General features: G+C 56.6%; 1 protein-coding gene across 4 annotated transcripts; it reads right to left on the reverse strand.

Annotated features, from left to right (window-relative positions):
• Nucleotides 1-683: 683 nt before the first annotated feature.
• On the reverse strand, nucleotides 684-27,356 carry MAST3 (microtubule associated serine/threonine kinase 3). Of its 4 annotated transcripts, none has more exons than XM_054717277.1 (27): nucleotides 27,153-27,356; nucleotides 24,192-24,280; nucleotides 24,040-24,109; nucleotides 23,848-23,868; nucleotides 23,039-23,117; nucleotides 22,267-22,427; nucleotides 22,020-22,095; nucleotides 21,544-21,753; nucleotides 21,359-21,460; nucleotides 21,002-21,134; nucleotides 19,496-19,557; nucleotides 19,035-19,120; nucleotides 18,093-18,301; nucleotides 17,353-17,491; nucleotides 13,235-13,367; nucleotides 12,857-13,022; nucleotides 12,202-12,303; nucleotides 11,227-11,349; nucleotides 10,430-10,539; nucleotides 7,888-8,021; nucleotides 7,134-7,378; nucleotides 6,515-6,721; nucleotides 5,965-6,191; nucleotides 5,474-5,596; nucleotides 4,854-4,990; nucleotides 4,541-4,722; nucleotides 684-2,913 (listed from the first exon to the last, which is right to left on the reverse strand). In XM_054717277.1, exons 1-27 carry the CDS (start codon nucleotides 27,239-27,241, stop codon nucleotides 2,393-2,395), a joined length of 3,936 nt encoding a protein of 1,311 aa, XP_054573252.1. In that variant the 5' UTR covers nucleotides 27,242-27,356; the 3' UTR covers nucleotides 684-2,392. The 4 variants fall into 4 exon arrangements, with proteins under 4 accessions (XP_054573252.1, XP_054573251.1, XP_054573254.1 ...); XM_054717276.1 differs by having other exon boundaries at nucleotides 24,040-24,112; XM_054717279.1 differs by lacking the exon at nucleotides 23,848-23,868.
• Nucleotides 27,357-27,493: the final 137 nt, after the last annotated feature.

Consider the following 27,493-nt stretch of genomic DNA (forward strand, 5'->3'; position numbering starts at 1 on the left):
CACGCCCTACACCAGACCAAATGCAGACAACTGTTTTCTGGAAGTGGCCGAAGACGCTCGGAAACGGGGGCGTAGCCCAAGGTTTTTGACCCTGAGTAGAGCTCAGTAAGTAACTGACGCATTTGGCAGAGCTGGGTTTGGGTGGAGACGGGGTAATTTTAGGACACAGCCCAAGCGAGTATAAAAAGGACACAGAACCCTAGCTGGTTTGGCTCAGTGGATAGAGCTTTGGCCTGCGACAGAAGGTTCCCCGGTTCGGCTGCAGTGAAGGGCACATGCCCGGGTTTCGGGCTGCATCTTCAGTGTGGGGGGTGTGCATGAGGCAGCCAATCAATGGTTCTCTCTCATCATTGATGTTTCTCTCCTTTCCTCTCTGAAATCAATAAAAAATATATTTTTTAAAAGGATACAGAAATGGTGTATTTATTAACAGAGCTCAGGGCCCCGGACGGGTGTCTGAATGAAACTTTTAAGAGCAGAGCCCAGGATGGGTACTCACAGGGAGAGGGCAGCAGGAGGCCAGGACCAGAGGAGCCACCAGAAGGAATCTCAGTGAACTCCTACGCAGCATTCAGAACCCACTTTAAAGGACTTTGAGCCCAGGGTCTGTTTTCAGCCCGCCTCCACCCCTCTTCCCTTACTCATTTTTGGCCCCTGGTCACAAATCCAGACATTGGACCTCCTCTTTGTCAATGTGGGCTTTATTCACTGTCAGCTCCGTGATGGAAGGAAGAAGCAAGTCATGCATAGCCCCGGTCTAGCTCCAACACTTAGGCAGTGCTGGGGGAGGGGCAGGAGGATGCAGAGCAGGCTGCGGTATCGGGGAAAATGCCTGAAACCATGTGGGGCACAGCGATCTTGCCAGCCACCTCCAAATGGGAAACAGGCTCTGAGATGCCCCATGGGTCACACAGCAACATGGGCTGGAGTCGGCCGTATCTGACATCAGGCTGCATTCAAGCTCCCTTGCTGACAAGGCCCACAGCAGGGCCTGGCGGCATGACTCTCACCAAGCAATTGTGGGACAAGTCTCTGCCCCTCATCAGGCCTCCGTTGTCTGTCTGTAAATGGGGGTGATGACGCCAGCTCCAGCCTTCTTAAGGCTGGCTGAGGGACAAGACGTGAGTAAAAGACCGTGGCACATAGTAGGTGCTTAATAAAGTTACTGGGATTAGTTTTGTAAACACGAGGAAACTCAGGCACAGAGTGGAGCAACCCTTTTCCCAGAGCCAAACAGTGAAGCCAAGATTCACACTCAGACTTCACTACCCCCCAATTTGGGTTTTCGACTCCATTTCATCCCAGGGAGGCTCTGACACGTTGAGGGAACTGTCAGAGGGTGTTTCAGACACATCATGTTCTAGTGCTCACCTTGATCCGCATCAAACATGTGAAATCTTGTCCAGGGTGGACACTCTGCCCTGGCAGTGCCCTTTGAGGCCTCCGCCTCCTAAGGCATTAGTGTCCCCCAGTGGAGTGGATGACCCCTCTGCCTAGATGTGGTGAACTCCTACTCACCAATGAAAGCCCCAGTTCCCACATCCCCTAAGCCCAAAGGACTACCGGCAGACTCTAGCCAGGCTGGTCTACAGATGGAGGCTGGATGGTGGGAAGCAGCCTTCAGCATCCAGATCATCATGGGGATGATTCTGTTTCGTGGTGGAGGGGAATCAATTAGACTCTCCAAGTCACAACCAAACTGGGCCCAAACAAGCGTCCCCATCGGTGAGTCTTAGATCAGGGATGGGATCAAGTAAAACACAAAAAAACTTTAAAAACAAACAAAAAATGTTAAAAATACAGAAAAACGAGAAAACACGAACACATGGGACTTGTCCAAAGTGCTTCCTGCAGAGGCCCAGAGGCAGGGTCTGCAAATGGGGTCCGAGCTGCCAGGGGTAGGAGCCTGGCGGCTCCATCTGGCTGCCGCTGACCAAGAGCAATGCATCAGGTATGCTCTCCCTCCCGGAGCACGCCTGCCCCTTCCCCTCCTCCTCTTCCCCCCAAACAAGTCGCCTTTACCTTTCTCTCCCAAAGGCCCTTCTTTTCCTCTGTAACTTGTTCCCTGAGCCCCTTTCTTTCAAGGGCCTTTCTTTTACCTCTGTAACTTTCTAAACTTTCTCTTATACTTAAAAAAAAAAGTAATAAATTACAGGGATGTGCTGCTATTTACAGTGCCACCCTCATCTCCTACGCCTGCCCTACAGCCCCTGACCGATGGCACCAAAACATGCAGGTGCTTGACTCCACCTTCCAGCAACAAGCCTGATGCTTCCTGCCTTCTGGAGTCACAGGCTGGTGGCTTCGTCTCCGTCCAGCTGTCACTTGACTGGAAAAACCTTGCACAAAAAACGCACAACTTCCAGGCCAGCGTGAGGCCAGGTGGGAGGCATCAGTCCTTCTCGGTGGGTCCCAGGGCTCCGGGAACAGCCTCAGCGCCCTCGACGGCAATCTGAGGCATCACACCAGGCAGCCTGGCGGCCTCCTCAAGTGGCTCGTCAAAGCTCACCTCCTGCACAGCCTCCTGCTTCTTGAAAGAGTCACGGCGCTCAGACAGGTGCAACCTTCGCATGACCACCAGCTCGGAGTCTGGCCCGCGGTTGCGACGCCCCAACTCCCCCTCCAGCCGCTCACCTGCACCCAGCTTCTCCGCCGACTGGCCCCGGCGCAACCTTGGGGACCGGGTGGGCGCGGGCAGGGGTGAGGGTGAGCGGGGTGGAGGTGCAGGCACAGGCGGGCAAGCCAGTGGGGAGGGTGGGATGCTGCTGGTAGACTTGCGGCGGCCGGCCTTGGGACGGGGAGGCCCGAGCTTGGCGGCCAGGCCATGAAGGGAGCTGGGGCGGGTGTGGCCAGCAGTGGCTGGAGAGGCAGGGCTGCTGGAGCTTGGAGATGCATTGGGTGGAGACGCGGTGTCTGTGGATGACAGGTAAAGGTCAGGCCATGGCCCTCAAGTCCCTACCCTGAGGGACTTGACACCTGGAACTGACTGCACCTACCAAAGCCCACATTGTACAAGTGACCATTTAGCCTGCTTTTCCCGCCTCTTGTTTGCACAGGCTGTTCCCGTGGCTTAGATCTGGTGAACAATTCCTGCTCATGCATCACAGCCCTAGTTCTTTTTTATTAATTCACTAGAGGCCCGGCGCATGCACAGGTGGGGTCCTTCTGGGTGGCCTGCAGGGATCGGGCCGAAACCCGCAATCCAACACCACCTGCAGCTCCTACCTGCTGCTCCCGCTCATCCAGGCCCCACTGTGCCTGCCACGGGCTTGCGCTGCTGCAATAGCAGCAGCAGCGCTCGCCAGCCCTGCATCTGGCGCCCTCCCAAGGGGAGTGGCCTGCGGGATGGGGCAGAAACCGGCTCTCTAACATCCCCCAAGGGGTCCTGGATTGTGAGAGGGCGCAGGCCAGGTTGAGGGGCCGCACCAGTACACAATCGGGCCGGGGAGGGACCACAGGAGGGCTCCAGGGCATGTCCGGCACATCTTGCTCAGTCCTGATCAGCCAGACCCCAGCAGCAAGCTAACCTACCAGTCAGAGCATCTGCCCCTGGTGGTAGCATTATATGCTTTGATTGGCTGTTTTGCCATTCGGTCTATTTGCATATTACCCTTTTATTATATAGGATTTGTTTTTTTTTTTTGAGAGAGAGAAAGAGAGAGAGAGAAACATTGATGTGAGAGTGAAACATCAATTGGCTCCCTCCTGCATGCCCCCTACCGGGGATTGAGCCTGCAACCCAGGCATGTGTCCCTGACTGGGAATTGAACTGGCAATCTTTCAGTGCACCAGACAACATCCAACCAACAGAGCCACACCAGCCACGGCCAAAGCCCTAGCTCTTATTCACCCACTTCTCATCTGATGACTCGTTACTCACTGGGCTAAAGATGCCCATTCACAGCCCATCTGTCCACTGGTCCCCAGAGTTATCCAACAAGGGCCCTCCTCCTTGCCGGTGCTCCCCTCTCCACTCCCAGGCCTCAGCCCCAGAGGATGCTTAGTCTTAGGAAGGCAGAGATGACACAGATAACCCCTGCCCCACAAGGTAAGGGGGGGCCAGAGGGAGAGAAGTAGTTGGGATCCCCAGGGGGGCAAGGAGGGCCCCCTGGAGTAGATCTGTGGTCCTCCGGAGGCCTCCCCTGCCTCTCCTCAGCCTCTCAGAGTCCGGGGGCCCTCGCCATCCTTTCCCACACCAAAACGAGCTTTCCATGCCCTTTGGGGCCCACATACTCTCTGTGGTTCCCTACTGCCCACCAATTTAAGCCCAGCTCTTAGGCCTGACTCATCCTGCAATGTCCTCTCGTCAGCCTCCCCCAGCTTTCACATCCCTGCAGTCTAGACCCTTTTACTCATGAAGTTCCCTCTGCTGAGCACACACTTCCCTGTCCCTGCACCCGTCTCTGCCCACCTCCAGGTTGCCTCTTAGACTCCAGGCAATTGGAAAGGCTCTTCTGATCATCTGTTTCCTACATCATGTCATTCCACCTTCCCATCTCTGCCTGCTCCCTCCTCCCCCGCTGGTCCTGGGTGCACCCACCTGCCAGGGCATCAGAAGCGGGGCTACGGCAGGGCATGGTGGGGCTGGGGGAAAGGCTGTGGGTGGGTGAGCCTGGGAGGCTCTCGCTGGACGACAAGGAGTGGTGGAGGCCGGATGAGAAGCTGCGGCTTGTGTGCAACACCGACGACTGTTTCGAGATCTTCTTGAAGAGCGACTTCCGCCTGTGGGTGAAAACCCCAGGTGCTCTGGTACCCCTGCCCTCAGCGGGAGCTTCCTGACTGCTACACCCCAGTGCCCCCCGCCCCCTGCCCCAGCTGATACAGGCTCCCCCCGCACACGCCCTGGCTCTCACCGGTCCTGTGTCTCACGCCGGCGGCTCCGCTTGCTCCTGCGTGCCATGCGGCCTTTGGTCACGTTCTTCCGGGCGGGGCCCACCCTGATGGACGTGTTTTCCAGGGCTGTGGTCCGAAGGGTGATCTTGTTGCTGCTCTGCAGGAACGATGGCAAGGGGTCTTCTGGGTGCCTCCATCCCGTGAGCACCCCCACCCACTCATCTCCTATGTATCCTTCAAGGTCCCAGATCCCATCCAGCCACGTCTCGTCTAATGATCTACCATTCACTGGGCCAAAAATACATGCCCACTGTCTGTGCCCATCCAGTGAGCTGTCCATCTATATGCTGGTTCCAGGAGCTACTCAACCTGGGGCCTACCTCCTCCCGTGACCCCACCCCCAGGCCTGAGCCCCCGAGGACCTCTGTCTGATGGAGGCAGAGATGGCATAGACCCCACGGGATCAGCAAGGGCTTCTGGGAGGAGGGGCTCTGGGGATGAGGTTAGGAGCCAAAGAAGAAAGCAGATTCTAGTCCGAGGGGAGGGTGAGTGCAAGGCCTGGGCTTGGGAAGAGCAGTGTGGGTAGAGGGAGGACAGCGGGTGGGGGTCTTGGGCGTCCTGACAGCAGTGGGGGTGGCACCTTCAGCAGCAGCTCCACGACGTCCATGTGGACCAGCCCCAGGACCGACTCCCCGTTGACGTGGGTAATGAGGTCTCCGGCTCGCAGGCCCGCCTCGTGGGCAGGACTCCCCTCCTCCACGCTCTAGGGGGAGACGATAGGGTCAGCAGTCCAACAGCCGGAGACACCAGCAAGCTGCTGCCTCTCACGCTGCCTCAGTTTCCCTGACCTGTGGAGAAGGGATGTGCCAAGCCCTGGACAACCCGCCCACTGTGCGCTTGCTAGCACGAGCCATAAGCGTCATGCGCACCGAGGGTCTCTGTCTCGCTGTCCAGCCTGTCCTTCTTGCCCAACCCTCTCCCTATAGCTGACAGGGATGGCAGAGACCCAGGAGGCACCAGCTCTCCGTCCTGGGCCCCCAGACCTCACAGACTAGAGAACGCACCTTGCCAGGGCACAGCCAGCCCCAAACAGAGTCAGGCTGTCCCCACCCCACCCCCAAGACAACTCACCCAGACAACGTGGTGCACAGTGTAGACATCACTGTCGCCCATGTAGACACGGATGGCCCTCAGGCTGAAGCCGTACTTCTTGCCAGAGCAGTGGATGACAATGGGGGGGCGCAGGCTGCCACACACGGGGGACGGGTCTCGGCTGGGAGAGGAGTCCCGCGATGACGGGTTCGAGGACAGTGAGCGTGGGGAGAGGGGGCTCATGAGGGGGCCGCCGCTGCCATCATCTGCAGGGATGAGGGTTAGGGTGTGGGTCCCTCCCTTGTGGCACCTCCTAAGGGTGCCTTCCCCTCCCACCAGGCTGACCACTCTGGCTGCTTCACTGCTGCTCCCATGTCCCAATGCCAGGCCTCTGCACGTGCGGCGCCCTCTGCCAGGAAGGCCAGTCTCTCGGGTCTCCCTGTTTCTAACCCCCTCTCCTGGGGCTCAGGCCAAACATCACCCTTAAGGACCCTCCAGCGCCTGACACCCCAGCCAGAGAAGACCCCACCCCATGACTAAAATGGGAACAGACAGACAAGCAAAGACAAGGCAGGGCCACGGACATTACCGGCCGTGATGATAAGCGACAGGGCGGACACGGAGGCTGACTTGGGCATGCAGCCCCCGCTGGAGGCGGCCCTGGGCTTCTCGGGGGCCAGGTCTTTGGGGCCCCTGAGGCGGTGGCCCCGGCTGGCATCCAGGGCCCGTGGCGTGGAGTGTCGGGCACCAGTGCTGTTGCTCCGTAGGCGCGTCTGACTGAGGGCGGTGGGGTCGGCTGGGAGGTTAGCAGGGTGAGAGGGTCAAGGTCGACCGACGTGGACACGGTGCAGCCTCCTGGCTTTTGCTCAGGCAGCTCCCTCTTCCTGTGCACCCTTCCCACATGCCTCTCCCTAGAAAGCGCCACTCTTCAAGTTCCCTCTTCCAGGAAGCCTGTCCCCCCTCATCTGACGCCGAGCTCCCCCTCTTGGAGCTCCCTCGCCCCATCCCTCTCTCCAGTCCCATCCTGACCCGATGACCTAGAGGCTCCTGGGGGGCCGAGCTGAGGCCCAAGGCTTCTCCAGAACCTTGGCCTCTCCTATCTTAAATGTTCTCTGAAGAACATCTCATCCTTCAAAACCCATCTCGAACAGTCCTTCCTCTGGGAAACATTCCATGATGCCACTCCTTCCACCCTGGGCCCCACCTACCAGAGAGGCCCGAGGGCTTAGACACCACTGGGGTGGCTGCTGGGGGCAGATCAGGCTCCCCCAGGACGAAGACAGGTCTCTTGGGGCCCACAGGGCCGGGGCCAGCTCCCTCGTCCTCCGATGAGAAGGCAAACTTGGGCATCGTATCCAGGCTGATGGTGCTCATGAGAGATGGGCTGGGTCCCCGCTCAGGCTGGGAAGAGGATGAATAGCAGGAAGAACCTGAGGATGTCCAGGACCTCAGCCTGAGCAGGAAAGAGTCCAAGTCACGCTTGTCCGACGCCCTCACCCCAGGACACCCAGTCACCCCCAGCCATCACATCTTACTAGTAACGCTTAGCCTAGAGCCAGGGGCACTTTGTAAATACACGGCGAGTTCCCTTTGCCGGCTCCATTCTCTGTGTCTACCTAGGGAACTCCTATTCACCTTTTAAAACCCACTTTCCAATGCCCATCCTCTAGCAGACATGGATTATTTCTGCTGAGTCTGGACTTTGAAGGATGAAAAGGGCCGAGGGAACAGTGCAAGCGAAGCCTAGCAGTGTGACGGCGCTTTATGTTCAGTGGGGTTAGGAGTGCAAAAGCCAAGGGGCTGACGATAGGAGCTAGGTTGGCAGAAGTCTGACAGGTGGGCCAATATGTTTGACCCTTTTCAACGGGGCCGCTAGGAAGCTCTTTCCAACGTTAGATTTTGTGGCTCCACCTCCCATAAGGCGTGGAGGCTAGATACGCTTATACTGTCCAGCCCACCTACCGGACCTCAGTGCTCAGCTGGCGGCCACACTCCCCTTCGCTGCGTTCCCACCCTTCCTCCCGGTCCTCACTGAAACTTCGTTCAGTGAAGGGGAGGGTGGGCTGCACAGCCAGGAACTCCGAGCTGCTGTAGACCTGGGAAGTAATAAATAACAGCAATGAACACGGAGGCAGGAGCCGCATCTGCTCTCTACATGCCCAGTGCTTCTCTGTGATTCACTTTATTAAATCATTACTCAGGCCCTAATCGGTTTGGCTCAGTGGATAGAGCGTCGGCCTGCAGATTGAAAGGTCCCAGGTTCAATTCCAGTCAAGGGCATGTACCTTGATTGCGGGCACATCCCCACTAGGAGGTGTGCAGGAGGCAGCTGATAGATGTTTCTAACTCTCTATCCCTCTCCCTTCCTCTCTGTAAAAAATCAATAAAATATATTTTTAAAAAAATCATTACTCAGCATGTCCCTAAAGGTAGCAGACTCTGTAGCCCACTGTTCCGGTGGGAAACTGAGGCTCAGAGGGACCAGACACCAAGGGGGCCACAGCTGGGGTTTCTGTTGATGATCAGGACAACCTGCCCGGGGCCCAGGCCCACAAGAGGTGCAGAGGAGTTTTTGAGCAAATTATAAACAAAGGAAGGAACTTAAGTTAAGCTTGTGACATTATAAAGTGACATGCATCCCGGCCGGCGTGGCTCAGTGGTTGAGCGCCGACCTGTGAACCGGGAGGTCATGGTTCGATTCGGGCACATGCCCGGGTTGTGGGCTCGATTCCCAGTGAAGGGCATGCAGGAGGCAGCCAATCAATGATTCTCTCTCATCATTGATGTTTCTTTTTCTCCCTCTCCCTTCCTCTCTGAAACCAATAAATATATATATGTGTGTGTGTATACACTGAGTGGCCAGATTATTATGATCTCTGAACGCATAATAATCTGGCCACTCAGTATATATATTAAGAGCAAGGTTTCCTAGGTAACAGAGGAAGCCAAGCTTTCCGCCTGCCCTTGCCAGGCCTAAGCCTCCACTCAAGCTACAAAGTTTCAATTATAGAAGGTAAACAAATCCAAACAAATGGCGGCAGGATGGAGCTTGAGAGAGCAGGCCAGGGTTGCCGCCGGCAACAGGGGAAGCAAAGCTTTCTGCACACCCTGGCCGGGCCCACCCGCTTAAGGCAACAAAGTTTCAATTATAACCCCAACACAAATGGCTGCAGGCCTTGGAGGGAGCCCCAGGCTTGGCTCTGCTCCAGGCTACAAAGTTTCAATTGTAGAAGGAAAATAAATTCCAGATACCAGGGCCTTCGCTTGGGTTGCCAGGGGGCGTGGCCGGCCTGAAAACCACCACAAGCCCCTCGCTCAGGGTGCCCCACGCCCCAAGGGAACCCCACCCTGATCAGGGACACCCTTCAGGGTAAACCAGCTGGCCCCCACCCCTGTAACAGGCCTCTATCCTATCTAATAAAAGAGTAATAAGCAGATTGATCATCACTGCAACACACAATATAGCTGCCCCCATGTGGTCAAAGATCCTGCCCCCATGTGGACACAAGATGGCCACCACAAGATGGCCAGCAGGAGAGGGCAGTTGGGAGGCACCCGGCCTACAAGGGAGGGCAGTTGAGAGGGACCAAGTCTGCAAGGGAGGGCAGTTGGAGGTGATCAACCCTGCAGGAGAGGGCAGTTAGGGGTGACCAGGCCGGCAGAGGAGGGAAGTTGGGGGCAAACAGGCTGGCAGCAGAGTGGTTAGGGGGTGATCAGGCTGGCAGGCAGAAGCGGTTAGGGGCAATCAGGAAGGCAGGCAGGCAAGCAGTTTGGAGCCAGCAGTCCTGGATTGTGAGAGGGATGTCCGACTGCCCGTTTAGGCCCGATCTGGGATCGGGCCTAAACGGGCAGTCGGACATCTCTCGAGGGGTCCCAGATTGGAGAGGGTACAGGCTGGGCTGAGGGACAAACCCCCTCCATGCACGAATTTCGTGCACTGGGCCTCTAGTGAATAAATAAAATGATACCCAGCAGAGGAGCCCTAGTCACAATATCCAGAAAGTAGAAACAACCCAAATGCCCATCGGCTGACGAAGTAGAAATACAAGGTGGTCCATCTACATCTACATGATGGAATGTTACTCAGCCGTGAGAAGGACTGAGCACTGACACAAGCTGCCACGTGGATGAACCTGGGACACGTCATGCTGAGTGTGAGAGAAGCCAGACACAGAAGCCCACGTCATATGTGAGTCCATCTATATGGATTGTCCAGACGAGGCAGATCCACAGACAGGAAGCGGACTGGTGGTTGTGAGGGGCTGGGAGGGTGGGCGTGGGGAGTGACTGCTAACGGGGATGGGGTTTCCTTTGGGGTAATGGAAATGTTCTGGAGCTAGATCGAGTTGATGATTGCACAGTATGGTACATGTGCTAACTGTCAGTGAATTGTACACTCTAAAATGGGTAAAATGGTATATTTTATGCTGTATTTTACCACAATAAAAAAATGCAAACCAACAAACATCCCGAGGACTAGCTACATCCAGGGCCCGGGCCTCACCTTGCTGAACCGGTGCGAGCAGGACGAGAACTGGGGGATCTCCGTGGATGACTCCTCGTCGTTGGTTTCATCGTCCTCAGAGCCCAGGTGCCGGTACCGTTCTGAGCGCGCTGCAGGAGGGAGAGGCACGGCCGGCCCACGTCACGGGGCTGTGAGGGTCGTGGGGTGACGTGGAGAGGGTGGGGCAGGGGCACCGAGTGGGACTATGCCCTGTGTGTTTAGGGACAAGGGCTGGGGCTGCAGAGTGCATATCTGGGCGTCCCTCCTAGCTGTGTCCACGAAGCTGTGGGACCATGGGTGGGAGCTCTCGTGTCTGAGGGTTCGTGTCTTCACCCTTCAGATAGGTCACCCAGAATTCGGGAAATGGTGCACCTCCAACGTAAAGTACGTTCCCTGTCTTACAGAGGAAGGAACAGACACTCAGAGAGGACGCGGCATGCCCGAGATCACACAGCACGTCCCGGAAGAGGCGCCGGAAGCCAAGGGCGTTGGCTGTGTTTGGCCGAAGCCCTGAGCGGGACAAGCCCCCTACAGCAGCTCCGCAAGGTGCCCACCCGGTGCGACACGCTGGGCTCCGTGCTGGAAGGCCGACCTGCTGGAAGACCCCGCGCAAGGATCTGCCACATTAGTGCCTTGCTGTCCTCTCCCACAACTTGAGGGGGTGCTGCACCCCCTGAACCCAGAACAGGAAACCCCAGCCAGGGGGCCGCTGGCCGACCTGCCTCAGCGTCTCGGGAAGTTCAGGAAGTTGGAAGCTCTAGGCCCAGGGTGAGGGGACACACCCCTCCTGCACTCACTGTCGAAGTAGCTGGTGTCGTCCTCGGCTTCCAGCTGTGGCACGAACTCGGCCTTGTGGCGCAGAAGCCCTGCCCAGTCCAACGTCCGGAAGAAGGGGTGCTGCTTGACCTCATGGGTGCCACCTGCAGACATGCCAGCTGAGCACTGTGGGCCCGACCCCAAACTTCCCAACACAGAACCAGAAAGATGGGGCGGGGGAGCCGGCCGCCGTTTAAGAGCCCGGAGAGGAAGAGCTGGGGCTTGAACCCAGGCCCGGCTCTTCCTTCTGGTGGGTTCTGAGATCCCACCGCCCGTAGAAACCCCAGAGCCTTGGAAGGGCTTCCTTCCTGGGCCGTTCCCACGTTTCTACTCCCTGGAGTAGAGCTGACTGCGTGAAGGCGTCCTGTTCCCCAACCTCAGCCCCACTGTTCTCTCCAGGGCCAAGCAGCATTAGGAACATGACCCCTGGGGCCACGTTAATGGGTGGCTGCACCCGTCTCAAACAGTTCCTCAACCATCCACTAGGGCCGTGGTTGGCAAACTGCGGCTCGAGAGCCACATGCGGCTCTTTGGCCCCTTGAGTGTGGCTCTTCCACAAAATACCACGGCCTGGGCGAGTCTATTTTGAAGAAGTGGCGTTAGAAGAAGTTTAAGTTTAAAAAATTTGGCTCTCAAAAGAAATTTCAGTCATTGTACTGCTGATATTTGGCTCTGTTGACTCATGAGTTTGCCGACCACTGCACCAGGGGACTGTGGGATCCACTGGGCTGGGCCGTGGAGGACCTTAGGACACGGCCCCCGGTGATCTTGCAGGCTCACATACTCACTCAGCCTCAGTGTTCTCCCTGCACCGGAACCAGCTACCTGCTCTTCCTTCAAGGTCTTGTGCTAATTCTTGGCAAACGCCTATGCATCCTTCAAAACCCCAGCTCCAAGTCCCTCCCCTCCATGCAGCCGGTCGAGTAGTTCTTATTGACCCCAGCCTCCACACATACCAGTGCCAAGACGGTCCAGGGGGCTCTGCCGAAGGAGCCTGGTGATGAGGTCCTGGGCATCGGCTGGAAGGGCCTCCTCCCCCTCTGGCCACATGATCTCATCTAAAATAAGGGGAGGGAGGGAGGGGGTTGGGATGGTCCTGCCTCGCATCTCCCCTCACGCACTGTGCTCCAGGCCATTAGCCTCCTCTGCCCCTTCAACACACCAGGCTTGGTGCCACCTCCCAGCCTCTGCGCTGGCTGTGCTTCTGTCCAGAGCACCTTCCCCTCTCCCACGCGCAGCTCCCTCTCACACCTTCAGGGCTTTGCTCACGGGTCCTCTCTGGGGCCTCCACAGCTCTCTACTTAATGCAGCGCCCCCAGCACCCTGCCCCCTCTCCTTTCTGCGTCTTCTCCTTCTTGGCATTTTTGGCATCTAATTGCTCCATAATTTGCTTATTTATCTTGCTAACTGGCCTACCAGACAGTGAGTGCCAGAAGGGCTGTCCATATTGTCCCCAGTGTCCAGCTGGGGCCAGGCATACCACAGGTGCACGGCCCACACCTGGGGCGGCCCCCCTCTCTCACACAGGGGGGCAAACTGCTGCCCTGAGCCCCAGTGCTGCAGAGACTCAAACCCGTGGCCCCCGGACGGGGGGGAGGGGGGGGTACGTACCACTGACCACCTGGCCGAAGAGTTCCTCGGGGGTATCGCCGAAGAAAGGCACACAGCCCACCAGGAACTCATAGAGGACGACGCCCATGGCCCACCAGTCCACCGGCTTGCCGTAGCCCTGGCGGAAGATCACTTCGGGGGCGATGTACTCGGGCGTCCCGCACACCTGGGATAGGCAGAACGGGGAACTGAGGATGGCCCCCAGCCCGAGAGAAACCCCACCAGAGACAGGGAGCCGGGGCCAGGCTGGGAGTAAGGGGTGGGTAGACGTACAGGGGGCAGTTCATTTCCTCCTTTTTTACCGCCAAGTCTCCACATGTCCTGGGGTCAGGCCCCAGGTGGAGGGGGCCCAACACCCAGGGGCGCCGGCCCACCCACCTGCTTGTCCATGAACTCCCTGGTGTCCTTCTCAATGTGGCCCTCGTAGAGGTTGGTGGCCATGCTCATGAGCCCGATCTTGGACAGGCCGAAGTCCGTCAGCTTGATGTGGCCCAGCGAGGTGATAAGCAGGCTGCGGGGGGGCAGGCGGACGGCTCAGGGCTAGGGGCCCAGCGGCCCTTGCACTTGGCTCCACCCAGGATGGGCCAGAGCCCCCGGGGGATTAAAAAATCCTTCCGGTGCACAGCCACATTATCACAAGCACCAGCGGGTCTCAGACAGTATTACAAATCTGGCAAACGTCTCTGTGCACCTATTGGGTACATCTGGTGTTGCTATTGAGCACCTTCTGTATACTTTGCTGTGCAAAACTAAATTTCCTGGGAATCACAGCATCTTCCAACTGTGTGTTAAACCATCTCCTGAACACCTGCTGGGGGCGGGGGGTATCTAGTGTATTTTTGTAAACACAGCCATTACTGTAACAAATTAAATACTTTGCAAGCACCTATTGTTTACATTCCATGTTGAAAATTGAGCCCGGCCAGTGCAGCTCAGTGGTTGAGCATCAACCTATGAACTAGGTCACAGTTCAATTCCCAGTCAGGGCACATACCTGGGTTTCTGGCTCGATCCCCTGGGGCGGGGGAGGGGAGAGAGGGTGTGTGTGTGCAGGAGGCAGCCAATCCATGATTCTCTCTCATTACAGATGTTTTCTATCTCTCCCTCTCCCTTTCTCTCCAAAATCAATAAAAATATGTTTACAGAAAAGAAAATTGAATATATCTCAAGCACCTGATGTACACAGAAATATATCTGTGCAACTCATGAGTGGATCCATTTCTTTTTAAATATATTTTTATTGATTTCAGAGAGGAAGGGAGAGGAGAGAACGATAGAAACATCAATGATGAGAGAGAATCATTGATCCGCTGCCTCCTGCACGCCCCCCACTGGGGATCGAACCCACAACCCAGGCATGTGCCCTTGACCAGTATCGAACCTGGGACCCTTCAGTCCACAGGCTGACGCTCTATCCACTGAGCCAAACCGGCTGGGGCTGTATCCATTTTTTAAAAACTTGCACATCTAGCCCTGGCCGGGTGGCTCGGTTGGTTTAAGTGTCATCCTGTACACCAAGCATGTCAAACTCGCCACCCACAACGAGTATTTTTGCAGCCCAGACAATACAATGGTGTGTAAGAAACATTTTAATAAAAATTTCATAACTTAATTTTTACAATATCCTGTTATACATAATTATTAATAACAACTACAACGTTCGCTAATGACCGATTACTATAATCGTGTTGCATTCATTTCTCTTACACGCCTTACGTGCAGGCGCACCATTTCTCCCCACTAATACTAGCAGTGAATATTTTAGCAGCCGATTGCCACGTCATTAGTCTTGTACTGACTTGTTTGGTGTGTGCAACAGGAAATACTTCGCTTTCGGAGAACAAGAAAAATAGGTTTATTTGCATTACGCTTATTAATTTGTGTAATTATTCAGTGTCTGGTAAGTTAATGTTCAAGAAAAAATATTAATTTTTATTAAAATGTTCTATTATTTTATGTTAACGATTACTCATTTATTTCAGCCCTTTGTATTCAGCGTGTCTCTATCGAAATAAACCTACGTTTCTATGAAAACGGAAGCGTTTGTTTTTTTTTGCGGCCCCCATAAACTTAAACTTTGTTTGTTTGGCCCGTGTTAGCCTTGGAGTTTAGACGTGCTTGCTGTATACCCAAAGGCGGTGGTTTCGATCTCCAGTCAGGGCGCATAAGGGAGGCAACCGATCTATGTTTCTCTCTTACCTCGATCTTTCTCTCTCTCTCCCCCTCTTGTTCTCTCTCCTTTCCTCTCTCTAAAAAAAATAAAAATAAAAAAATCAATAAAACATATCCTTGGGTAAGGATGAAAAAAAAAAAACACACAAAGAAACTTGTACACCTACCATGTATACTTGCTTAAATAGAGAAATGATTTGCTAAAGGATCGAATCCCATGCTCCATCTTTATAGTCACATTTTCATGTGCCTCCTAGAAACCTCTGCTGCTTAAAAATAAATTTCTGTAGAACTCACTGTATGTAGCCCAGGTGTCGGGTGAGCCATCTACTTGGCACCACGTGTTTACCTCAACTCTGTAAAAAACAATTCTGCGCACTTGTTATATGTATTCGCTGTTTTTTAAAAATAAGGTTGTTGCCCTAACCGGTTTGGCTCAGTGGATAGAGCGTCGGCCTGCGGACTGAAGGGTCCCGGGTTCGATTCCGGTCAAGGGAATGTACCTTGGTTTCAGGCACATCCCCAGTAGGAGGTGTGCAGGAGGCAGCTGATCGATGTTTCTCTCTCATTGATGTTTCTAACTCTCTATCCCTCACCCTTCCTCTCTGTAAAAAAAATCAATAAAATATATTTTAAAAAAATAATAAGGTTGTTTCTTGAGCAGCCACTGTGTGCGACAGCTGCGTAAAAGACACCTGAGTGTAGCTCTCAGGTGCAGCCACATGCTCCGACACCAAGGCCGTGCTAAGACTACCAACATTTCCTGAGCTCCTACGGGCACACTGTCTATAAAAAACGTTCATTTTGTAAATATATACATATATATAATTGATTTCAGAGAGGAACATCAATGATAAGAGAGAATCCCTGATTGGCTGCCTCCTGCATGCCCCCCACTGGGGATTGAGCCTGCAACCCAAGTATGTGCCCTGACGGGGTATCGAACCATGATTTCCTGGTTCATAGGTCAATGCTCAACCACTGAGCCACACCGACCGGGCAAAAACGTTCATTTCTTGAACGCTAACTATATCTGCTATTTAAAAAATTTTTTTTCTTCTTATAAATGAAATGATACAATGCCTGGGATTTCCTGGAAAGGGGCAGGCTCTCCGTTGGGGTCTGGCCTGAGACACTCGGCGGAAGACCCCATCCCACCCCACCCCAGGATGATCTCAAAGAGGCCTGTTGGACCCTAACTGGTTTGGCTCAGTGGACAGAGCGTCGGCCTGCGGACTCAAGGGGTCCCAGGTTCGATTCCAGTCAAGGGAATGTACCTTGGTTGTGGGCACATACCCAGTAGGGGGTGTGCAGGAGGCAGCTGATCGATGTTTCTCTCTCTCATCGATGTTTCTAACTCTCTATCCCTCTCCCTTCCTCTCTGTAAAAGAATCAATAAAATATATTAAATAAAAAAAAAAAAGGCCTGTTGGGCACAAAGCTTCCTTAGAGCATTGAACACAGGCCAGGTATACAGCAGGTGCCAAATACATATCTGCTTTGTTTTCTAAACCACTTGCAAATTACAAGGTGCTCTGAAATCAGACAGGGCTCTTACCACTTACGTTCACACCTCCACATAGCAAGTACCTAAGAAACATGTGGTTCTCGCCTCATATCCAGAGGGCACTCAATATATGGGTGGCCTTTTCCTCTGTACACAGCAGGTGCTCAATTGCAGGGGAGAGTGCTTTGAAAATTATGTAGGGACTACAAAGCATGAAGGATTATTCACATTCACGCTCATGTCTCCCAGCCACCCAAAGAGAAAATGGCACACAGTAGGTGCTCACTAAATGCTAGAATAAAACAAATATCCCAAATAAAACCAATAAACATGGTCTCTTCCTTTCTTTCCTGAACTAAAACACAACACGTGCTCAAGACACGCACAGTCCCTTTCTTCACATATAAGGTCTTGCAACATGCATGTTCCTTTTCCCTGTATATACCTGGCGCCTCATAAGTGCATGTTCTTTCCCCTTGTGCAGTAGCAGCTCTGAGTGCATGATCCCTTCCCATGTACACTTCTGCATCCTAAGTGCACATTCCCTCCCCTTTCCTGGCACCACCTCCTAAGTGCAGTCCTTTCCCTGTATACAACAAGTGCCTATTAAGTACCTGCTCTCCTCTGTACACACCAGAGGCTCAAGATGTGCAAGTTCCCTGCCTTCCTGACAGTAGGGGCCCCATGTTGCCAACAGAATCCAGATAGGTGGGGCTCCTGAGCGGCCCCAGATGCCACTGATGCCCCGCCCCTCTGCATGGCTCCAAACCCCACCCCCAGCCCTCCGGGGACCCGCCCTGCGGCCTCAGCAGCTTACTTGTCAGGCTTGAGGTCTCTGTGCACAATGCCGTAATTGTGCAGGTACTCGAGCGCCAGCACCGTCTCTGCGAAGTACATGCGGGCCATGTCCACGGGCAGCGGGCCCATGTTCTTCAAGAGCGTGGCGCAGTCACCGCCTGCAAGGGGCAGGCGTGCTCAGAGGCGTGGTCTCCACAGCCCTGCCCACCGCCTCTGTAACGCCCCGCCTGGTGCATAAGGCCCCAGTGGGTCCCGAATCCGGGTGGGGAACCGGACAGGGGTGTGGGGAGGACAGACCCTGCCTCCTGATTTTCCCCAGATAGAGAAGCAGCTCTGTCAAGGGCACAGTTTTCCCCTGTACACACCTGGTGCCCCAAAGCGCATGCTCTCTCCTTGCCTGGCAGCACCTTGGTGCCTGTTCATGCACTTACCTGCAGGTACTGCTCCATCCTGAACTGCAAACCTGAAGCCGAAACTCCTCACCCTGACCCTCCCCTGTTCCTCCAGCCTCCAGGCCTCTGTGCACCAGTCTCCCCTGCAAGGATGTACATCTTTCCCCTCTCCTCCCGGGGTCCCACCCTAACACTCTTCTTTGGGCTCCCCCTGCCATGACCCCCCATCTTAGACTGAGGGCCTCCAAGGCAGGCTGGGACCCCCTGGAGGACAGGACAGATCCCAACCTGGCCCAAGGAAGGCCTTTCTCCCGGGTAGAGGGTGAGCTCCCTGCTGCTGGAGGCATGCCAGCCCCGGGGACCGCACCTTCCACGTACTCCATGACCATGCAGAGGTGGCGCCGGGTCTCAAAGGAGCAGAACATGCTGACCACGAAGGGGTTCTCGGCGAAGGTGAGGATGTCGCGCTCCACGAAGACCTGCTGGATCTGGTTGCGCAGGATCAGGTTCTGCTTGTTGATCTTCTTGATGGCGAAGCGCTGGCGAGTGTCCCGGTGCCGCACCAGGTAGACGGCCCTGGGAGGAAGGCCGGGCTGGCTGAGGCCTGCGCGCGAGGCCCTGGCAGGCACAGGGAACCAACCTGGGCCTAGGACCCAATCTGCTGGGCTCTCCATCTGGGACACCTTTCTCCACACCTGGCCCCTCTCCCAAAGCAGCCACCATAGGTTTACGCTGCCCTCCTTGGTGTCCTACACATGAACCAGACGTGGCCCTGGTGTACTGGCCCTCAGAGTATTTATTCATTCACAGCAGGCTGAGACCCATTACACAGAATCCAAGTGAGCACATCTCTAGCCATGCCTGCTGGCTTTATATACCTGATGAAACTGTACCCAACGGCTCCCAGACACAGATAAACCCTGGGGTTATAAGGAACCTATACCTGCTGTTGCTGCCCTTCGGGGCTCTCTGGCCCAAAGACTCCCCACCTGGCCACTGGCCCCCTCTCCCATCTTGCTCTGATGGTCTCATGCTGTCAGGGACTCCACTCCCACCCCTCTGCAAATCTGTCCAAGTGGCAAATAATGCTCACTGCATGCTACTGCCACCATGTGGTCATCTTTTTTCCTGACCAGAACCCCCTACACCTGATCAAGGATGAGGACATTCAAGGCCATGCCCGCTGTGTTGCATCTCCATATCCCTCTGCAGGCCTCCGTTTCCCTGCCTGTACACTCGGGGGCTGCTGGGCCTTAGCCATCTCTGTGGGCATCTGAGAAATGGGTTTATGGGGGACCTGAGGACTCACCCATAGGCCCCGTTGCTAATGAGCTTGATGGTCTCGAAGTCACTCTCACATGGCTTCCTCCGTGACGGACCAACCAGGGCGCGGCTCTGTGGGACGAGAAGGGCTCAGGGTCCTGACTCCCTGAGGAGTGGTTTGGGCTCCTCCGGCCCCCAAGTCCCGGTGCCTCATGCCACTTTCTCTCCCATCTAAACTTCTCCAACTCAGTGTCCAAGTTTCTGAGCTTTGGCTCAAGATGTGCCCTTTACCCAGAAAACTCCTGCACATCCTTCAAAACCTTTCCAGTGCCCCCTCCAGCCCTGCCCAACCTACACAGCACAGCAATCTAACTTCCCCCACCTTCCCCTCATAGTCACAGGCATTTATTAAGCACCCGTCATGCAAAACTTCTGCAAACCCAGCCCCTCCCACAGCTGCCTGGGAAGAACAAGACAGGTGTGGGGACCCAAAACTCTGTGCCTCACCTCCAGGGACTCAGGTGCTGGGGGCTGTCCTTTGTCATCAAGGTGACTCAGAGGCACCATCTCTGCAAGACAAGGGAGGAGCCTTGAACGGGGCCTTTACACCTTGCCTGTCACCCAGACTTCCTGAGGCCCCCCACGGCTCATCTGGGGCTAGGGATGGGAGTCTCCCCTGCCCGGCCCCCATGATACTGCCAACGGGCCCTTCCCGTGTCCAAGTCTGAGCGAAGCTCAGGAGGCTGGACTAAACAATGGAGGAACTGTCTAGAAGGGACTAGCAGGCAGCCCAAGCTCCAGCTACTCAGCTTTCATCAAACCCTGGCTCCAAACTTTGGACCAGTGAACACCAGTTGTGACACGGGCTCCTAAAAACCTCCTAGCTCAGGGCGTGGCCAAGCGGGAGGAGCCCCCTTACAGTCCCGCCCCAGGTCTTGGCAAAAGGCTGGTCACGGGGAGTGGCCCATGAATTGTGAGCTGTGACCGTGGCAATGAAGTCTCACGGTCCCAGAGTTCGTCTGGAATGGGGCGGTGGAGCCTCAGGGGTGAGAGAGACCTGGCTCAAATGCAGCCCCTTCCACTCTCAGCGGGCCCCCCGAGGTATTGGGGAGGTGTTCTGCCCCCACAGCCTCACCACTTCCTACACCCTCTGACAGCAGCCCCCCCCTCCCCTCCCCCAGCGCTACCTGAGTTATTGTCACTGGACAGACAGGAAGCCAGCTTCGGCCACAAGCCCAGTCCACCAGTGGTCTGGCCTCGGGCACAGCTGTGTCTGATCCCCTGCTCTACCTCATCTGCCTAGAGCCTCAGTCTTTCCAGCTTTAAATGGGGACAATGGCAGCTCAGTCCCATGTTAGCACAGCAATAACGCTAGGTGAACCCTGGCCACTGAAACCAGGCCCTGCCAACCCCCTTGCCTCCAGCCAGCTCCCCTTCCCTCAGCTATACCCGTCTCCGCTGCTCTTCCGACATGCCAGGCATCGTCCCACCTCCTGGCCTTTGTAGTCCCCCTGCCTAGCTCCCCCCTTTCCTCTCCCAGATCTGCATCTGGTCACCTCTCCATCCTCAGCCTGAACATCACCTCTTCCCAGAGCCTGCCCTGACCACCCCAGGACAGGCCGTTCCCAGTTCCATCTTGGCTCCCCTATCCTGGCCGTTGGGGGGGAGTTCTTGTCTGCAGGTGGCCTGAACTGACTCTGAGCCCACCCCCGGGGCCACCATCAGATAAGACTGGAAACAGGCTTTGTGAACTTGCGGGACGATGTGGATGTCAATGCCAGCGGTGGTCCCTGGTGCCCTGGCCCATTTCAACGTGGCATTTGAGAACACAGAGGTCCCAAGGCCCTGGAAGGTCAGGGGCCCAATGTGCAGCCACCTGACCCTGGAATCTCGGGCCCTTTCCCCATAGCGGGTCCCCTAGGTGACCACAGGCAGGAAACAGAGAGACAAGGATAGTATGACTACACCCCCGCCTCTCCTCTGTCTCCTTCACCTCCCTGCCCGTCAGCTCACCCTCCAGAGGGTCCTTAGCCAGGCCCAGCTGCCCAATGATGTACCGCGGCAGGTCCGTCTTGATGCCCTGGCCCTCTCGAGCCTGGCCCTCGGCGGCCTCCAGCAGGTGGTAGAATTCTTCAGGGTCAAACTCCTGGGGGTGCAGAGCTCTGGTCAGCCAAGGCTTGGTCTCTCCTCCAGGCCTTTGCAAATGCTGTTTTCTCTGACCTGTGGTTCCAACTTGTCCCTGGGGTCCCCTCCTACAGGAAGCCCACCCCAGGCCGGCAGCCTCTCCAGGCCCTACACCCTGAGAACGGTGTCTTGTCTCTTGGGGGCCTGGTCTGAGCTCTGCTAGACCTCTGCATTGAGGTGACTCACGAGGCACTCAAGGAGCCTTGCTGGTCGTGAGATGATGATCAGGAGCTTCCGGACCAGCTGGACAATGAAGCCGACCTCCTCACTGTCCGAGCGCTCGTGGGCCTGGAGGCAGGTGGGCGGGGCATCACTCACAGGCCCTTGTCCCTGTCCCGCCCCACCTGGGGACCCCCCAGCCCCCCACACACATCCTGCAGCAGCCTCTCCAGCTTCTCTTGCATCTCCAGGAAGTAGCGGGAGGTGACCAGGGCCTCTCCAGACTTGGCCAGGCAGTCGCGGGCCAGCTCAACAATCTGGTGGTGGATGAAGCCCAGGACGCCATCGGCCAGCGCCAGCTGGGCACCGGGCGAGAAGGCGGTGAGGAACTCCTGCAGACGGCTCTCCATCTGGGCCGTGGCCTGGGGAGGGGAGAGGGAGACGGGTGACCTGGTCATTGGACGGGACTGGGGAACAAGACACGCAGACGGAGGGCAGGAGAGACAGTGGGGAGAGAGGTGACCATGAAGCTGATGGGGTCGGAGGACTGGGGGAACGTCCGAGACCCAGAGGGAAAACAGAAATGGACAGATGTGGGGACACAGCCAAGACAGAGGATGCCCGTCCGTCACAGAGGGGCAGCACGTGGGGGGTGTTGGGGCCCATCCAGCCACAGGGCACTGCCCACCTTTGGGAACCTCTCCCGGTACACATGATTCATCATGACGATCTCATTGTCGAAGGTTCCTGTGGTGCGTCCGGGGCTGAAGGGGGGTGATGAGCAGCTTGTGACATAGGACCTGAGACCCAGCCCAGGGGAAGGGGGCTGAGCCAGGCTAGGGCAGGGTCGAGGCCAGAAGGGAGGAGGAGCCATGTTTTAATCCAAAAGCCAGCCCAGGGAGGTGCCAGGGCATGGGCTAGAGGTCAAAGCCCACCTGAGGCTACGGGAGCGGGGTCGAAGGCGGGGTGAGCGGTGGCCACCCTCCTCATCGGCCACACTCTCTGAGCTGCGGAAATGCTTGGACAGGAAACGCAGTTCGTCTGGCGTCGGCTGGAAAGGAAGCTGGTGGAGATGCTCCCGGGAGGACGAGCTCGACTGGGAGGAGGGTGTCAGAGTCACGGGCTGAAGGTCAGCCCCACAGCCAGGACCCCAGCACTACCCCTCAAGGCCCAGAATGCCCGGCTCCTATCCCTTAATACCCCAGCCTTGATGTCCCCTCCTCCAAGAAGTCCTCTCTGCCTGTTCCCCACGGCAGCGCCACGATCCCCTCTGGCCAGGCCCCGTGAGAATCTGTGTACCCTAGGGGAGCTCCGGGGCTAAGGCCGGGTCCTCTCAGGAGGTCCCCCACATCGCCTCGCTCCGTGGTCGGCAAACCTCGGCTCGTGAGCCACATGCAGCTCTTTGGCCCCTTGAGTGTGGCTCTTCCACAAAATACCACGGCCTGGGCGAGTCTATTTTGAAGAAGTGGCGTTAGAAGAAGTTTAAGTTTAAAAAATTTGGCTCTCAAAAGAAATTTCAATCGTTGTACTGTTGATATTTGGCTCTGTTGACTCATGAGTTTGCCGACCACGGGCCTAGAACACAGCGCAGAGGCAGCGGCCAGGAACCTGCTGACGGCGCGGCTATCTGGCCCCTTGTAAAACACAGAGATGCCCCCTCCAACCCTGCACCCGCCTGTCTGCCCGCCAAGGCGGGACTGGAGGTACCGAGACGGTGGAGCTGGGTGTGTTGGTCCCATAGCCAGAGGACGGGAGGGATGCGAGGGACCACCTTCTGCCGTCAGCCCTGGAAAGGAGAACCAGAATTGGAAGGAAGACAGGGCCCCTGTGGCTTGTGGGGACCAAGGGCAAACACTGTGGCTGCCAGCTTCTGGCCCCATGGGAGGGAGGACTCTCTAAGGCCAAGAACAGCAAGTCAGGGTGGCCAAGTCCACTAGGTTTCTCCCTCGTCCTTTAGACATCTCCTCCAGAAGTCCTCCCTGACGCCAGCAGCCAGTGCCCCGCCCCGTCCCCCCCCCCACCCCCGCTACGCAAAGCTGCCACCTCTCAGAGTTGCACCTCCTGGGGTACATGCTGGCTGCCTCCACCAGACTGAGGACTCCCCAAAAGCCAAAGGCCAGCCCCCCATTCCTCAGCCTCCCAGCGGGCACTCAATAAAGGCTGAATGAATAAGTGACATGTAAAAGCCTGGCGCACGTGCCCTGGCTGGGGGAGCTCAGTTTGTTAGAGCGTCGTACCGATCCGCCAAGATTGCGGGTTCAATCCCTAGTCAGGGCGCACATACAAGAAGCAACCAAGGAATGCATACATAAGTGGAACAACAAATTGATGTTTCTCCCTCCCACCCCCCGAAAGTCAATCCGTAAATTAAAAAAAAAAAGCCTGGCACATAACAGATCCTCCATGAACTCTTGTTAAACTCCTATTAAATGAGTAAATTGCTTTCACTCAATTAGTATTTCTTAGACCCGGTGGTGTCCCCTCTCACCCCCACCCCTAGAGCTCGTTGACATTACCTGTCTGTCCGAGAGATGTGGCTGCAGAAGACCGAGGCAGGGGCGGAAACCAGAGGGAGGGACCAACACAGGGCGGGGCCGGGGAGGGGAAAAGGCCAGTGAGGAGGCAAGTCCATCAAGCGCACACACCCTGCCTGTCCCCTCGGCCGTCGTGAGGACACCATCCCCCAAAGGCAGGGAGGGACCACTCACCTCCGGGCAAAGGGGAAGCTGACAGCTGACACGGCCGAGAAGTTCCGGGGACTATCCAGGGGGCTGTTGCCTGCTGATCAGGAGGCCAGGGGAAACTGAGTCATCGGGGTGGAGAGAGGACACAGCACCCACCCGCTTGCTCCCATGCTCACCAGTCGGGACTGACAACGGTGACAGGGGCCTGGAAAGGGTCGGTGAGGGTGTCCCCACCACGAGGCTCTTACGGTTCCCGCTGCGGCAGCTGTAGGGGCAGGTGGGGAAGGGTCAGGCGCTGGCCCAGGCCTCTGGGCTCACACGCCCGGGCTGGGGCACACATGCAGCTGGCTTTGGGGCCGGATAGGAAGCTGGGCACGACCACTCCTGCTCCGCCCCTAACTGGACTCCCCCATGGCCCTTCCTTGGAGGCCCAGTGGGAGTCATATTTGACAAATATTATTTTTATTATTTTTAAATATCTTTTATTGATTTTTTAGAGAGGAAGGGAGAGGGATAGAGAGTTAGAAACATCGATGAGAGAGAAACACCAATCAACTGCCTCCTGCACACTCCCCACTGGGGATGTGCCCGGAACCAAGGCACATGCCCTTGACCCGAATCGAACCCGGGACCCTTTAATCCACAGGCTGACGCTCTATCCACTGAGCCAAACCGGTCAGGGCAGACAAATATTATTTTTATTAAATCCGCTATTACTGTTGTTATCAGTGGCATGAAGCACTTCCGGCCTCCTGGTGGTCACTGCACACAGCCAGGAGCACCTGGCCTGACTTCCCGGGCTCTGGTGTTCACACTCCCACCCCCACCCCTTTCCCACGCTGTGGCCACTGCCAGGAGCTCTGGGAAATAAGGCAGAGGGTGGAGAGGACCCTGGAGCCCACAGGTGGGTTAAGGCAGGCCCCCACCCCAATCCATGCACTTTTTCCCAGGGCCACTGCCCCATCTCTTGGCAACATTCCTCCCCAAGATCCCCCCAAAATGCCAGCCTGACTCTTAAAAACCCTAAAGTCACTGGGACGCCGTAGCTCAGCGGTTGAGCATCAATCTATGAACTAGGAGGTTATGGTTTGATTCCCGGTTAGGGCACATGCCAGTGTGGGGTGTGCAGGAGGCAGCCGATCAATGATTCTCTCTCATCATTGATGTTTCTATCTTTCTCTCCCTCTCTCTTCCTCTCTGAAATCAATAAAAAATATTTAAAACAAAACAAAAACCTAGAGTCAGGATCTTGTGCAGTTGTGCCCTGTCTTCTGTTCTGCCAACACATTTCCTTCCTTCCTTCCATCCCAGCTCCTCTGGCCCCCGGCCCCCAGCTCAGGCCCAGCCCACCTGTACCTTGTGCCCTGGCCCCAGTGCCCACCCTGACAGAGGGAAGTTGGGAACGACATTGTCACCAGCCACCGCCCCCCCCCCACCCCGTCCCAACTCCCCCAGAACAGTCGCCCGGCAACAGCTCTACTTGTTCAGCAAGTGCATCAGCCCACACACCCCAGCTGCCAACGCAGCTCAGCCACAGCACTGCACAGGGAGGGAGAAGAAACCTCCAGCTTCACAGGGCCAGGAATGGGGTCCCAGGGAGAAGGCACAGGGCAGGACAAGGCGTGGGGAAGCGTGGTCAGCCACTAATCCAGGCGACAAAAAAAGGCATGGGGGTTGGTGTTTGGATCCAGCCTGCCCACAGATGTTCCTCTGAGCCTCAGTTTCCCCATCTGTACACCAGGCAAGGTGCTGGGAAGATGTGATAAAACCAATGCACCAAGCTCAGCTTTGGGCCAGCGCTGGGTAAAAGGTGGTGGGTACACGTAGTACTGTTGGCTTGCGGGGCCTGGTGCACTGTCAGAGGGCAGGTCATGCCTCCCCAGATAATCAAGTCACCATTTGTCAATTCCAACTGGCCAGGAGGTGGGAGAGACCAGATGTACCCATTTCCCAGCCTGGGAAACTGAGGCCATAGATCAACAGCCACAGGGATAAGGCTTCTAGACTTGAGGTGCAGGAGCAAAAGTGAAACCCACAGGTTCCTGCAAAACTTCCTGCCCACCCCCACCTCACACACAAGCCAGTCCCACATCCTCTCCCTGCCCCTCACCTGGTTCCTTCCCCCCCACCTCCACTCCCATCATTTGTCACTTTCAACAGCATTTGGGAAAAATACTTGGCAGGCTACCGCTTCCTCTCAGGCGGGGTCTTCTTGAAAACAGCCTAATTGGAGATGCCAGTGGGGAAGTGGGCCCGATCTGCTCACTTTCTGAGGGTCTGTTGAGTGCTGACCATTTGCACGGCCCTCCCCGGAGAAGGCCCAGGACCCTGAAGTTCAATCATCACCCCTGTGGCTCCACAGAGGATGAGAATATGGGAGAAAACCGGGGCCTGAGGCCAATTCCTGCACCCAATCCCCGAGGTGCTCATAAGCCCTCTATGGCTCTCCAGGGTCTGGGAGAAGAGCCTAGACCCTTGGACTTGGCACTCAAGGTTCCCCCGCCCAGCCTCTGCCTGTCGCACCCCTTTGGGAAATGTCCCATCCCAGCTCGGATGAGACACCCAAGCACAGAGAGATAAAGGAACGGGTTGAGGTCACACAGCCTGGCAGTGGCTGAGCTGGCATTTGAATCTAGGTCCGGTAGAGCCCACAGCCCTCGCTTAGTCTCTGGTTTTCAGAAGGGGAAACTGAGACTCCAAGTCAGGCCAGGCTTTGTTCCAGGTTAAACCCAGCGGTGGGCGCTCCTGACACACGCTCGCCAGCCGCATGCGGTGAATGTTTGTTTGTGAATCAACATTTCTAGCTGGGCCCCAGGGAGGGATCGGCGTCAGTTTTTCCAAGAAGCACCTCCCCAGTTCGGCCCGGGACGAGGGCCCTGGGTTCGAATCCTGTCTCAGCTCACGGCTGCCTCATTAGAACCCCAGCTGCGACCCGGACCGGCACACACTCACCCCAGTGCGGGGAACGAGGAACCCCAGAAGGGTGCCTGGGACACCTGCGGATGCCTCGGTCCCAGAGCGTCCTTCTCCGTCCCCCTACCGTCGCGCACAGTGGCCTCGCCACGCCGCCCAGACACACTCCTGGCAACTAGTGTCTATTCCGCCGGCCGCCGCGCTTCGCCCCGCATCCCCCCTACCTCTTGGAGCGCTGCAGCAGCGCGCCCTTGGCCAAGCGGCTCCGGTGGCCGGGAGCCGCCACCGCCGTCCAGTAGCTGGGGTCAGACATGCTGCTTCTTCCCTTTGTGCCGCCCGAGGCCCGGGAGGCGCGTGGGCGCAGCCGGCGGCGGCCGGGGGCAAGCCGCCGCGGCGGGATCGGCTCCAGGAGCCCGGCAGCGCAGGGAGGGCATGGGGTGGGGGGGGGCGCCGCGGGGCCAGGGTGGGGTGGCGAGGAGGAAGCGCGCGCCCGGGGACCCCGCCCAGCGGGGCCTGTCGGGGGCGGGGTGAGCGAGGCGGAAGCTGTGCCGCCGGCCCCGCGTGC

This window comes from Eptesicus fuscus, chromosome 6 (genome assembly GCF_027574615.1).
Source record: "Eptesicus fuscus isolate TK198812 chromosome 6, DD_ASM_mEF_20220401, whole genome shotgun sequence".
In the NCBI taxonomy this organism is placed as follows: Eukaryota; Metazoa; Chordata; class Mammalia; order Chiroptera; family Vespertilionidae; genus Eptesicus; species Eptesicus fuscus.

Bases quoted from the DNA above. Each gene is read 5' to 3' on its own strand.
- MAST3 (XM_054717276.1), bottom strand. From the start codon at position 27,241: ATGTCTGACCCCAGCTACTGGACGGCGGTGGCGGCTCCCGGCCACCGG. The intron at 17,492-18,092 runs GTGCGGTCCCCG...TGCCCCTTGCAG, and splicing joins GGTCATGGAGTACGTGGAAG to GCGGTGACTGCGCCACGCTC. The intron at 8,022-10,429 runs GTGAGGCCCGGG...ATTACTTCCCAG, and splicing joins GCTCGCACCGGTTCAGCAAG to GTCTACAGCAGCTCGGAGTT.